General features: G+C 40.6%; 1 protein-coding gene across 3 annotated transcripts in view; it reads left to right on the plus strand.

Moving 5' to 3' along the window:
* Window positions 1-12767, plus strand: part of nup93 (nucleoporin 93) — a 107131-nt gene that overhangs the window by 65572 nt on the left and 28792 nt on the right. For all 3 annotated transcript variants that reach the window (XM_033036175.1, XM_033036176.1, XM_033036177.1), the window contains one exon: window positions 1837-1899. In XM_033036175.1, coding sequence (XP_032892066.1) covers window positions 1837-1899 — 63 coding nt within the window. The remainder of the gene's footprint in view (window positions 1-1836; window positions 1900-12767) is intronic.

Genomic DNA, 12767 nt, shown 5'->3' on the forward strand with positions numbered 1-12767 from the left:
TGTGGAAATGGCAGCTGTACAGATACTGGACCAGTGGCTTATTCTTACTTTCTCATTTACTTCAACTGATAATTCTTAACCCTCTGTACATCCCCATATTTCTTTTCTTTTAATATCTCCCCTTGATTGTTACACAATCACTAAATTGTATTCTTGACTCGGGCTGCCAATGCTGTCTTTGACCTCTTTATATTAGTCTTTTGTTTCCTATTTTCTTCTAGTTTGGATTATTAACAAACCTGACCAGGAAAACAATGGCCTTTAACTGTCTCTAACCGTGCGAGTTCTGTCTTTCGATTAAATATTTGGTCAAGTTCCTTTTTTAAATGCATAATTTTACTCTGATTATCAAATTGTAGCGACGTTGAAAGATGAAACTGATTTTATATGGTGTAAATGACAAATCGTGCAAAATATTTTATACTTTTCTGTAATTATGTTCAAACATGCAATCACTTAAATGCCATTTAATTAAATGCCAGCAAGAAACAATGAAATTGAATTCAATGTCGCTTTGTGTTTAGCTGGATATAAATGTGGATTTCTACGTGCTACCATTATATTAGTCTGCAAAACGCTCATTAAAGCTTGCAATTAACAACTTTTATCTTGCTCAGTGGAATTAAACTGTGATTTCTTAATACCCTTGTCACCATCCTCTTCTCCTTGAGGAAGCGTCCATTCAAAGATGTTCTAATTATCCATTGTTTCAAAAGGTTTGTCTCTGAAGAATGGGTGTGTCGAATAACTGCGTCATATGGAGCCTATTTGCTGTCTGAAGCCATTTCTACATTTTGCTTCTAGTATATTCGGAAGATGATTAAGAAAATCCATTATTGTATATGAAGAACTCGAGTGGACAAATGTCTGGAACATTTCACTCCCAGCCATTAACCCCAACACATTTTTTATAGTTATCGTATTCCATTTTTATTCAGAAAGGTGTTGCGTAGATTGATTACAGATGGGAATTAGCTCACATTTTAAAATTATGCTTACAAATGTTCAAAATGGCAAAACATTTTAAAATCACTGCTTCCTGCACCACATTAAGACTTAGAACGTTGCAATCTAATGCTTGCAGTTGCAAACGTCAAGGCCAGAGTCAATTGTCCATGAGACTGTTGAGATGGGGTGGGGTCACCTGAATGATCGCTGCACCATTGAGTGCACTCGGCATAGTGTATGGGGCCAAATGATGACAGGTTTGCAGCTCACAGGTGGGAAATGAAAATGAAGCTGATAAACTAACTAGCGATTCTTTTCTAATTGTCACTTTCAGTGATCTTCCCATAGAGCTTGGGGAGTAATGGAGATGCGTGCAGGAAAAGAAAAGTGGGAAGCAGCCATTTCACATATTATTCTATTATTATTTTTATATTTATATATATATTACTAAATAGTTATTTTTGATTAGATCAGAACTACAGCTGTTGGGGTTTGTGCCACATAGGTAGGAATACGAGAAATACACTGTTGAGTTGGAGTAAATTCACAATTATAAATGAATGCATTCAGAGTCATTGGTTAAATGCATAGACAAAGATAATTCTGCATTGTCTTTTTGTCCCTGGTTGGCGGATGTGCCATACGGCTGTAATGGTGTTTAACAGTAAATAATGTTGGATGGTGCAAATTACAAACCTTTTAAAATATCTGTAGGAAAATGCTTTCAGCAAGTTGATTATTTTTTCTAAATTTTATCTCGCCATGTTTTCCAGCTTTTCTAATTATGCTGATGGTACAATAATGCGCAATAAGTTTATGCTGCGGTAAAACCTGGTGGGATAGAATCATAAGTGGTGTGATAACATTGTGTTTCTCTGTACCTTGTAGGGTTTTCTGAAGAATGAACGTGATAATGCATTGTTGTCGGCCATCGAAGAGTCCAGAAGGAGGGTAGGTGAAATTGTCCATTTGTCTCTTAACAATAACAGACTATATAATGCTACTTTGTCAGATTCATACACACAAGCATCCAATTTCTGTTTGTGATATAATGGCTTTTTTTTTTCATTATAATGACCGAGTGCTTGGATGTCTTTGTATAACATTGATAGAGGTAACCTGGCATTGATTTACTTTTGAGGAAGGTGCTCAGTTGCTTTTATTTGGCAGATTAAGCTACATTCCAGCTGTAGTGCATTGCGCATTAATTATGAAGCATCTTTGTCATTCCTCTGCATCGTCCTAGATGACTTGCCTCTCTCCACTGAAGAGGTGGAAATTGAGTCACTTGCTGCATTGTGAATGAACATCGATTCAACACCTCTGCACTGATGTTAAAATCATTAAAAAATTTAAGCCAGGCCTCGATTTGCCTAGCCTCTACACTTAAAAGGATATAAAACGGGTAACTGATCAGTAAAATCTTAATATAAATAGCATCACACACTCTGTTCAATTAGTAAGTAGTAAGAGCAGAAAAAACCTCACTGATATCAGAAAATACTGAAGAATGGAGCATGATACTGTTTTGAAAGACAACCATGCCCTTTTTAAAATATTTTAAAAAATGATATTCATTTACAAAACTGAATAATACCTAATAAGCATTAAAAAAACGGTTGAATGAAATCAATTTTTTTGTAAATCATTTTGATAAATAATACAGAAAGTATCAAATTATAAATCAGTAAAACTCAATTAAAGAGTTGAATTTTGTTCTGAAAATTTTCCTTTTCCAAAAGGAAATCGCTAAGCTAAACTTTTTTTTTTAAAAAAGAGAAATTTTGGATTGCTAAATGACACTAAAAGTGCAGTGGCGCAGCGGTAGAGTTGCTGCCATACCGCGACAGAGATCTGGGTTCAATCCTGACTACGCCGTTTGTCCCTGTGAATGCGTGCGTGGGTTTTCTCCAGATGCTCCGATTTCCACCCACGCTCCAAAGACGTACAGGTTTGTAGGTTACAAAATGCTGGAGTAACTCAGCGGGACAGGCAGAATCTCTGGATAGAAGGAATGGGTGATGTTTTCTTCAGCCTGAAGAAGGGTCTCGACCCGAAATGTCATCCATTCCTTCAATCCAGAGATGATGCCTGTCTCACTGAGTTATTCCGGCTTTTTGTGTCTATCTTTGGTGTAAACTAGCATCTGCAGTTCCTTCCTACAGGTTTGTAGGTTTTGATAAAATTGTAGATTGTCCCTAGTGTGTAGGCTAGTGCTAGTGTACACGGTGATCGCTGGTCGACGCGTACCCGGTGGGCCAAAGTGTCCGCTTCCGCGCTGAATCTCCAAAGTCTAAAGTAAAGAAGATTGAGGGAGGATAAATACTCTGAACGAAGGCCTAATTTATAACATGGAGCCAAATTTGCTAAAAACAAGCTATTTTCCATTTTCTTCTTTTTCTGTTGCAGGTTTGCTTTTTCTGATTTACATATGTTTGCTGGCCCTTTGCAGTTTACTCAAATCATTGTTTAATTTTATTTTCAATTGTGTTCATACGAGGCTTTGAGCAATTGGGGGACATCACAGTCAAGCCCATAATTACCCTTTAAAACCCAGTATAAGCACGCAAATGTACTTCCCAGCAGGTGTCACTGGAGAGCCATCGGAAACAAGTCCTAGAAGGGTCTGAGATTTATCTTAATCCAAGAAATAGAAATTGTCCTTGTTCATTTGTGCTACAGGAGTATATATATTATTTGTTCTGTTTCTGGAATTGTTCTATTTTTTGTTTGCACTAATCCAGATTATAACAAATTTAAGTGAATTTGCACATAGATTGTCAAAATCCTCAACCAAGGCATATTTTACTTGAAATTATCCTGAAGGAATTGAGAGATTTCATAATAGACATAAATTGTTTGGTTTAATATTGGCATCACATTAACATTATCGTTACTAAAATAATTTCTTGACAGGTTTTTGTATCTCGGCTCAAACCAACCAGTTCACTGCGGCAGTACATGGAACCAATGCAGCTGCCTGTAGTGAAAGGCCAGAAATTGCACAGAAAGGCTCGTCATAGATTTGCAACTAAGAATTGTATTTGAGTTACTCACCAAAATTACCTTCTTCTAAAATAATCACTTCCTCTTTAGCATAGAAAGCGCAGACAAAAATATTGGAACAATGACGTTGATTTTTTTTGGAAAACTGAGACTATAATCTATTCCCTTCTTCAATTTCCCCTTCATAAATACTGACACTGCTGGTCATGGCTCGTATCTAACTCATGATCACCCACAGAATCATACACAAGCAAGATTCGCCATCATTGCAGAGGAAGGGAAAGTAAATTATTGAATACTATCCCAGGTGATTTTGGCAAGCTTTTACTATGGCTGTGGTTGAAGGCGATTATAGAATGGGGGGGAAAAAAATGACTTTTACATACTTCAATTCCCGGACAATCTACATGACTCTAATGCATACATATGAATGATCTGGTGTAATTTGTTAGTTTACTTCATTAAACCCAATGACCTTTGATGTGCTCTTGTTTTCGTTCAGAAACATGTGAAAGAAAACTTCCACTGTTGATTGCATAACAGTTCAGCTGTCTGGCGCCAAGCCATTGGACATAGAAGATAATGAAAGCGAGTTTAATACACTTAGTTAGAAATCAGAGAAGTGCAGGCTTCACTGTCCACCTGCTTGCATCTATTTGTTTTGGTTTGTTGATTAATTTCTTGGAATAAGCCCAACGCCCAAGTATATCCTAATAAGCATATTCATCCACTGTAAGTGTTGGAATGGCCTGTCATGTCATCAGATTTGGATTCCAGCAGGGCGTGTTAGTTTTGCTTATTTGAGTGTTGTGAATGCCTTAAAGCTAATCGATTTGACCACGGTGGGCTGTGATACATCTCTGCAGAATTTCCTTTCCTGTTGGCACAAAAATCTAATCTTGTTCAGGAATGATCATCGTATGCATTGTCTATCAAAGACTAACTATCTTTTGAAAATTGGTTTGAGCATTTACCATTTTTTGGTTCCTCAGACATTTTTGTTGGACCATTCTTGAATCGGTTAAGGTAAGGTATCCTAAGGTAGTGAAATGAGTGAGCAAGATGATATGCGAGGGAAAGGAAATGTTAATATTAATTCAGTGTTTCCCATGCAAGTTTTTTTTTTACCTTTTTATATTTTTGACGATACCAATTTCATTCTAACCATATAACCATATAACCATATAACAATTACAGCACGGAAACAGGCCATCTCGACCCTTCTAGTCCGTGCCGAACACATAATCTCCCCTAGTCCCATATACCTGCGCTCAGACCATAACCCTCCATTCCTTTCCCATCCATATAACTATCCAATTTATTTTTAAATGATAAAAACGAACCTGCCTCCACCACCTTCACTGGAAGCTCATTCCACACAGCTACCACTCTCTGAGTAAAGAAGTTCCCCCTCATGTTACCCCTAAACTTCAGTCCCTTAATTCTCAAGTCATGTCCCCTTGTTTGAATCTTCCCTACTCTCAGTGGGAAAAGCTTTTCCACGTCAACTCTGTCTATCCCTCTCATCATTTTAAAAACCTCTATCAAGTCCCCCCTTAACCTTCTGCGCTCCAAAGAATAAAGCCCTAACTTGTTCAACCTTTCTCTGTAACTTAGTTGCTGAAACCCAGGCAACATTCTAGTAAATCTCCTCTGTACTCTCTCTATTTTGTTGACATCCTTCCTATAATTAGGCGACCAAAATTGTACACCATACTCCAGAATTGGCCTCACCAATGCCTTGTACAATTTTAACATTACATCCCAACTTCTATACTCAATGCTCTGATTTATAAAGTCCAGCACACCAAAAGCTTTCTTTACCACCCTATCTACATGAGATTCCACTTTCAGGGAACTGTGCATAGTTATTCCCAGATCCCTCTGTTCACCTACATTCTTCAATTCCCTACCATTTACCATGTACGTCCTATTTTGATTTGTCCTGCCAAGATGTAGCACCTCACACTTATCAGCATTAAACTCCATCTGCCATCTTTCAGCCCACTCTTCCAACTGGCATAAATCTCTCTGTAGACTTTGAAACTCTACTTCATTACCCGCAACCCCACCTATCTTAGTATCATCTGCATACTTACTAATCCAATTTACCACACCATCGTCCAGATCATTGATGTACATGACAAACAACAGTGGACCCAACACAGATCCCTGTGGCACCCCACTCGTCACTGGCCTCCAACCTGACAAACAACCATCCACCATTACTCTCTGGCATCTCCCATTCAGCCACTGTTGAATCCATCTTGCTACTCCACCATTAATACCCAACCATTGAACCTTCTTAACCAACCTTCCATGAGGAACCTTGTCAAAGGCCTTACTGAAGTCCATATACACAACATCCACTGCTTTACCCTCATCAATTTCCCGAGTAACATCTTCAAAAAATTCAAGAAGATTAGTTAAACATGACCTTCCAGGCACAAATCCATGTTGACTGTTCCTAATCAGACCCTGTTTATCCAGATGCTTATATATATTATCTCTAAGTATTCTTTCCATTAATTTGCCCACCACTGATGTCAAACTAACAGGTCTATAATTGCTAGGGTTACTCTTAGACCCCTTTTTAAACAATGGAACAACATGCGCAGTACGCCAATCCTCCGGCACTATTCCCGTTTCTAATGACATTTGAAGGTAAGTATAAGATAAGATATTTTTTGCAGGTGTTAACAACTTTTCATCTTGTTTTGAATATATCCCAAAGGAAATGTCATTAAAAGACTGTTCTCACTAATGCGTGTAAAGGGTCAAAAAAATGTTTTACTTTTGGCAGTCTGAGTAGTACTCATGGGATATGACTATATAACAAAGGAGCACCTCTGCCCTGAGAAAACCTGCCCTGAATTACATCCAGGGAGGAGCCCGCAGTGTTTGGAAGCTTTTATATTGTTAGTTCTGCAATGAAGGTTTCAATGCTTATAATAGATTGTCGGAGAATGGTGCTGTTTCTATATGTATTTTTTGTAATAATTATCAAAACCTCACTGTCCATTGAAAAGTGTGTCTTGGTAGCTCCACCAGAGACAAAGTTGGCTGGTCCTGAAGGATGAAACAATCGTAGTCATTCTTTAGTAAGCCAACATGGGGCATAAAGTTGCATGCCCTCGCCATTCTACTTCTGGCAAATGTACCTACTGGTATTGATTTATTATTTTCATGTGTATCGTGAAACAATGAAAAACGTTGTTTTGTGTGTGCTATTCAGTCAAACCATACCATATACGAATACAATCGAGCTAATCACAAGTACCAAAGATAGTGCAAAGAGAATAATAACCAGAGTGCAGAATGTAGTGCTGTAGTGTTATAATGTTACAGCTCCAGAGAAAGTGCAGATTAAAGAAAAAATCTAAGGGCTGCAACTGGGTAGATTGGAAGATTGGGGCTACATCCTTAATTTATGAGAGGTGCGTTGAGCAGTCTGACAGCAGCGGGGAAGGTTGTTTCTGAATTTGGTGTTATGGGCTTTCTAGCTTTTGTGTCTTCTCCCTGACGGAAGTGGGGAGAAGAGAAATGTCCAGAGTGTCAGTCGTCCTTGATTATATTTACTGAGACATTGTGAAGTGTAGATGGAGTCGACTTTGGGTGGGGCAGAAGGCTAGTTTGCACGATGGACTAGGCTGCACCCACAACCCTCGGCAATTTCTGGCTGTCTTGGGCAGAGGATTTGCAAAACCAATCTGTGATGCATCCTGATACTGGTATTTCTGTTGGTTTATTATGTTCATGTGTACGAGATAAAGTGAGAATCTTTGATTGCATGCTAGAGAAAGTGCAGATAAAAAAATGTGAAGTTCGCAATAGGCAAACTGGAAGATCAGGACTATACCTTGGATTATAAGAGGCCTGTTCAGTAGTTCTCACAGCAGTGGGGAAGAAACTGTTCCTGCATGTTGGTGGGACGTGCTTTGAAGCTTTTGTATCTTCTGCCCAATGGGAAAGGAGAGAAGAGGGAATAAATGGGGTGAAAATTATCCGTAGTTATGTTGGCTGCTTTCCCGAGGCAGCGTGAGGTATTGATGAAGTCAAGCAGAAGGGTGGGGGTGTGTTCGTTTGTGTGATGGACTGGGTTAAATCCACAAATTCACTTCAAATTCTTGCAATCTTGGACAGAGCTGATGCCCAACCAGGCTGTGATAGGATGCTTTCTATGGTGCAGAGGTTGGTAAGAGTCAGAAACATGCTGAACTTGCTTAGTCTTCTGAAGAAGTAGAGTTGTTGGTGTGATTCCGTGGCCATAGCTTCAATGCGGTTGGTCCAGGACAAATTATTGATGTTATTTGTGCTCAGGATCTTGAAACTGTCGACCATCTTCACTTCAGCTGACTGGGGCATGTCCACCACCCTGTTTACTGAAGTCAATGACTAGCTCCTTCATTTTGCTGACATTGAGAGAGAAAGGTAGTTGTCTTGACACCATGATACTGCGCACTCATTCTCCTTCCTGTACTCTGTCTCATCATTGGTCGAAATCCGGCCCGCTACAGTGGTCTCATCTGCAATGTTGTAAATGGAGTGGGAACTGTGTTGTAACAGTTTAAAAAATTTTAAGATTTGCAGTGTCTACAAAGATGTGCAGTGTAGAACTTAACAGAATTTGGCCACATGATCGTGACTGTATAGGGAGTGTATTGTATCTGAAGTGCACCAGTATTAAGAATTATCATGGAGGACGTTTTGTCGCCTATGCTTATAGATTGGTGCCTGAGTCAGGAACTCGAGGATCCAGTTGTAGAGGGGGGTGCTGACTCTTAGTCTAGGAATTTGGAGACAAGTTTTGTTGGGATTATACGATGTTGAATCCAGAGCTATAATCAATGAATAGGAGTCTGACCTAGATGTCCTTGACCAAGGGATGAGTGAAGGGCCAAGGTGAAGGTGATTGCTCTGGACCCGTTATGAAGGTTGTGAAAGCATTGGTAGAAGTGATTGTCACACAGTCTTTATGAAGAAATAGTCCTCTCTTTCACATGGACTGCCCTGCATCATGTTGTGTGCCACCTCAACAATGGTGAGGTCCAACATCTAAAGACCAGGCTGAAGCATGTTTGACCAGGAATGCATAAACTGGCTCCCCTTCAAGGGTCTCTACGCAAACTGTCACCTCTGCAGAGATGATACCTGTCCCGCTGAGTCACTCAAGCATTTCTTCACTTCACAGAAGCCAGCTCCACATGCTATTAAGAAACGGCTGAGTCCATTGGGCGTGGCAAAGGATATGGAACCAGACAGCACAACTGTGTTGTTGTGACAGTTTTAAAAGATTTAAGATTTGCAGTGTGTGCAAAGATGTGTAGTGTAGAACTACACATTTCTCTAGCCAAGTGTTGTGGCACAGTTGCAATTTATCAGCTCTTCTGTTTTATGTTCGAGAGAAAAGGGGGGGGGGGGATAAAGGGAATTAAATTAAAATAAAAGGGTGGAGACCAAGAGAGTGAATAACAAAAATGGTGGCTATGTCTGTTTAAAGGCTAGTGGATAGCGAGGGGGAGGGGGATGATATCTGGTGGTGGCAGTAAGTTGGAGGTGTTAGAAATTGTGCAGGTTGATTTCAGTTTTAATATAAAGGTTAATTTCTTAAATCTTTAGCCATGATTGTAACGCACACAGATCTCGGGCATTTATGATAGATGGAGACTCTAATGGGTCCTGTAGTCACTCCAGAAGATGTGGAAGCTGATAGGGTGGATATTGAGCACAACCCCTTCCTAAGACACACAGTGCTGCAGTATCTCAGCTGGCCAGGCAGCATCTCTGGAGAAAATGGGTAGATGACGTTTCGTGTCGGGACCCTTCTTCAGAACAACCCCATCCTTGTTCTGAATGGGAGCAGGATGGTTGAAAGCAAAAGTGTGGGAAATGGAATAGATGCAATTAAGAATTATGTCAGCTATGAATGCAAGGAATATGATTGAGGAAAAAGAGAGACTTGCCAGTAGTACTGATACAGAAAAGAAAATATGGAGAGTGACGTTGACAGAGCAAATACAATGAGTTTGATAATGAACTAATCAACTTCACCACCAATTTTCATCCTGCACTCAAATTTATTTGGACCATCTATAACACCTCCCTCCCCTTTCTTGATCTCGCAGTCTCCGTCACAAGAAATAGACTATTGACTGACATCTATTACAAACCCACTGACTTCCACAACTATCTCGACTACACTTCCCACCCTGCTTCCTGCAAAGACTCTATCCCTTACTCCCAATTCCTCCGTCTACACCGCATCTGTGCCCAAAATGAGGCGTTCCACACTAGAACATCCGAGATGTCCTCATTCTTTTGGGAACAGGGGTTCCCCTCTCCCATCATAGATAAGGCCCTCACTCGTGTCTCCTCAATACCCCACAGCTCTGCCCTTACTCCCCCTCCCCCTAGTCGTAACAGAGACAGTCCCCCTAGTCCTTGCCCTCCACCCTATCAGCAGTCACATACAACCCATAATCCTCCGAAATTTCCGCCACCTCCAACTGGATCCAACCATCTCCACCCCTTTCCGCCTTCCGCAGAGCCCGTTCCCTCCGCAACGCCCTCTGCAACTCATCCCTTCCCACCCAAACCACCCCCTTCCCAGGTACCTTCCCCTGCAACCACAGAAGATGCAACACCTGTCGCTATACCTCCTCCCTCGACTCTGTCCAGGGACCCTGACAGTCCTTTCCGGTTAGGCAGAGGTTCACTTGCACCTCCTCCAACCTCATCTACTGTGTCCATTATTCAAGATGTGGGCTCTTATACATCGGTGAGACCATACACAGACTGGGCGATCGTTTAGCGGAACACCTTCGCTCAGCCCACGTGAACCAACCTGATCTCCCGGTTGCTGGACACTTTAATTCTCCATCCCATTCCTACACAGATCTTTCTGTCCTCGGTCTCCTCCATTGTGAGTGAGGCTAAACGCAAATTTAAGGAGCAGCATCTCATATTTCGCTTGGGCAGCTTCCAGCCCATTGGTATGAATATTGATTTCTCTCACTTCAGTTCGCCCCAGCATTCCTCCTCTCTCTATCCCTCTCCCACCCAAGTCGCACTAGCTTCTCATTTTCACCCTACAAACAGCTTATAATGGCCTGTTTCCTTTATCAGCATTACTTTTTTGCATATCTTTCATTCTTTGTTCTTTATCTCTCCACATCACCGTCTATATCTCTTGTTTCCCTTACCCCTAACCAGTCTGAAGAAGGGTCTCGACCCGAAACGTCACCCATTCCTTCTCTCCAGAGATGTTGCCTGTCCCGCTGAGTTACTCCAGCTTTTTGCGTCTATCTTGAGTTTGAATTGAGGCCTGATTTACAGCTGAGTCGTGTAATTCTGACGTCAATCTGTCAAATCTGAATAGACTGTATCAGCAAAGAAGATTTCTAAATAGCACAATCACGAATTCATGCCTAAATCTGCTTGATAGAGACTTTACAGATTTCTGAATTATTTATTTTTACTGTTCAGTTCAGCATCCCATTGCTGAGAACATAATAGCCTCTAATCTGTATGAGTATTGAATTGTTATTGAGTACTTTTAGGGATTCGAAGAATGGAAGTTAGATATGCTAATTAAGAATGTTTTGTGACCTGTGGGAATTTTTATATTTTATTAAGTTCCTTCAGGAACTAGCATGTGCAGTACCATTTTTGAAATAGCGTCATTGCCAAAATGATCTCTACTAAATTAGTTAAACAATATAATCAGAGGCTACAGAAGTGAATGAACACTCAACACAAATGCAACTAATAATTGTACTAAATGTCTGTTTATCCTGGATGTGAGTATGTTACCAGATGGAATTTAGGTCAGTGGGATTTGCAAGTTAATTAAGATATTAGACCCTGTGCACAACCCGTCAGTCTGAACCAAATGTATAGTATAGTTTAGCTTAGAGATAGAGCACGGAAACAGGCCCTTCGGCCCACCGAGTCCGCACCGACCAGCATTCCCCGCACATTAACACTATCCTACACATACTGGGGACACTTTATACTTCTACCAAGCCAATTAACCTACAAATCGTTCTTGGAGTGTGGGAGGAAACCCACGCGGTCACAGGGAGGACGTACAAACTCCATACAGACAGCACCCGTCGTCAGGATTGAACCCGGCTCTCTGATGTTGTAAGGCAGCAACTCTACTGCTGCACCAGCATGCCAACCCATTATGTAAACTGAACTCAAAGTATAAACAGAAAATAAAGTATACTTTCAATAGACAACTGTAGGGTTTAACATTGGAACAGGAATATCTGCTTAAAAAACATGGAAAAAAGGGAATAAAAATCTGCACTTTGTTTTACTTTGGCTTGGCTAATGGGTGATTAAGATTTAGTTAGATATGCTGTGCAACTAATTATGTTTGGTTTCCAGCAAATTTCAGTTTGTTCACCTGTTTCACATTATCCACATTTCAAATGGAAGCTTCATTGTCCACAGGTTAGCAACATTTAGGGTTACAGTGCGGAAGCAGGCCCCTCGGCCATTAATCACCCCATACACTACCACTATCCTACACACTGGGGCCAATTTACAATTTTACTGAAGCCAATTAACCTACAAACCTGTACGTCTTTTGAGAGTGGGATAAAACCAGAGCATCAGGAGTAAACCCACGCGATCACAGGGAGAACGTACAAACTCCGTACAGACTCATAGTAAGGATTGCAGCCGGGTCTCTGGTGCCGTACGGCAGCAATTCTACTGCTGCACCACTGTGTCGGTCCAACGTATTCAACTGTTGCACAACTGTGATGACAACATTGGACACTGCTAATCAATGATTACAATGC

The sequence above is a fragment of the Amblyraja radiata genome, chromosome 17 (assembly GCF_010909765.2).
Source record: "Amblyraja radiata isolate CabotCenter1 chromosome 17, sAmbRad1.1.pri, whole genome shotgun sequence".
Lineage (NCBI taxonomy): Eukaryota > Metazoa > Chordata > Chondrichthyes > Rajiformes > Rajidae > Amblyraja > Amblyraja radiata.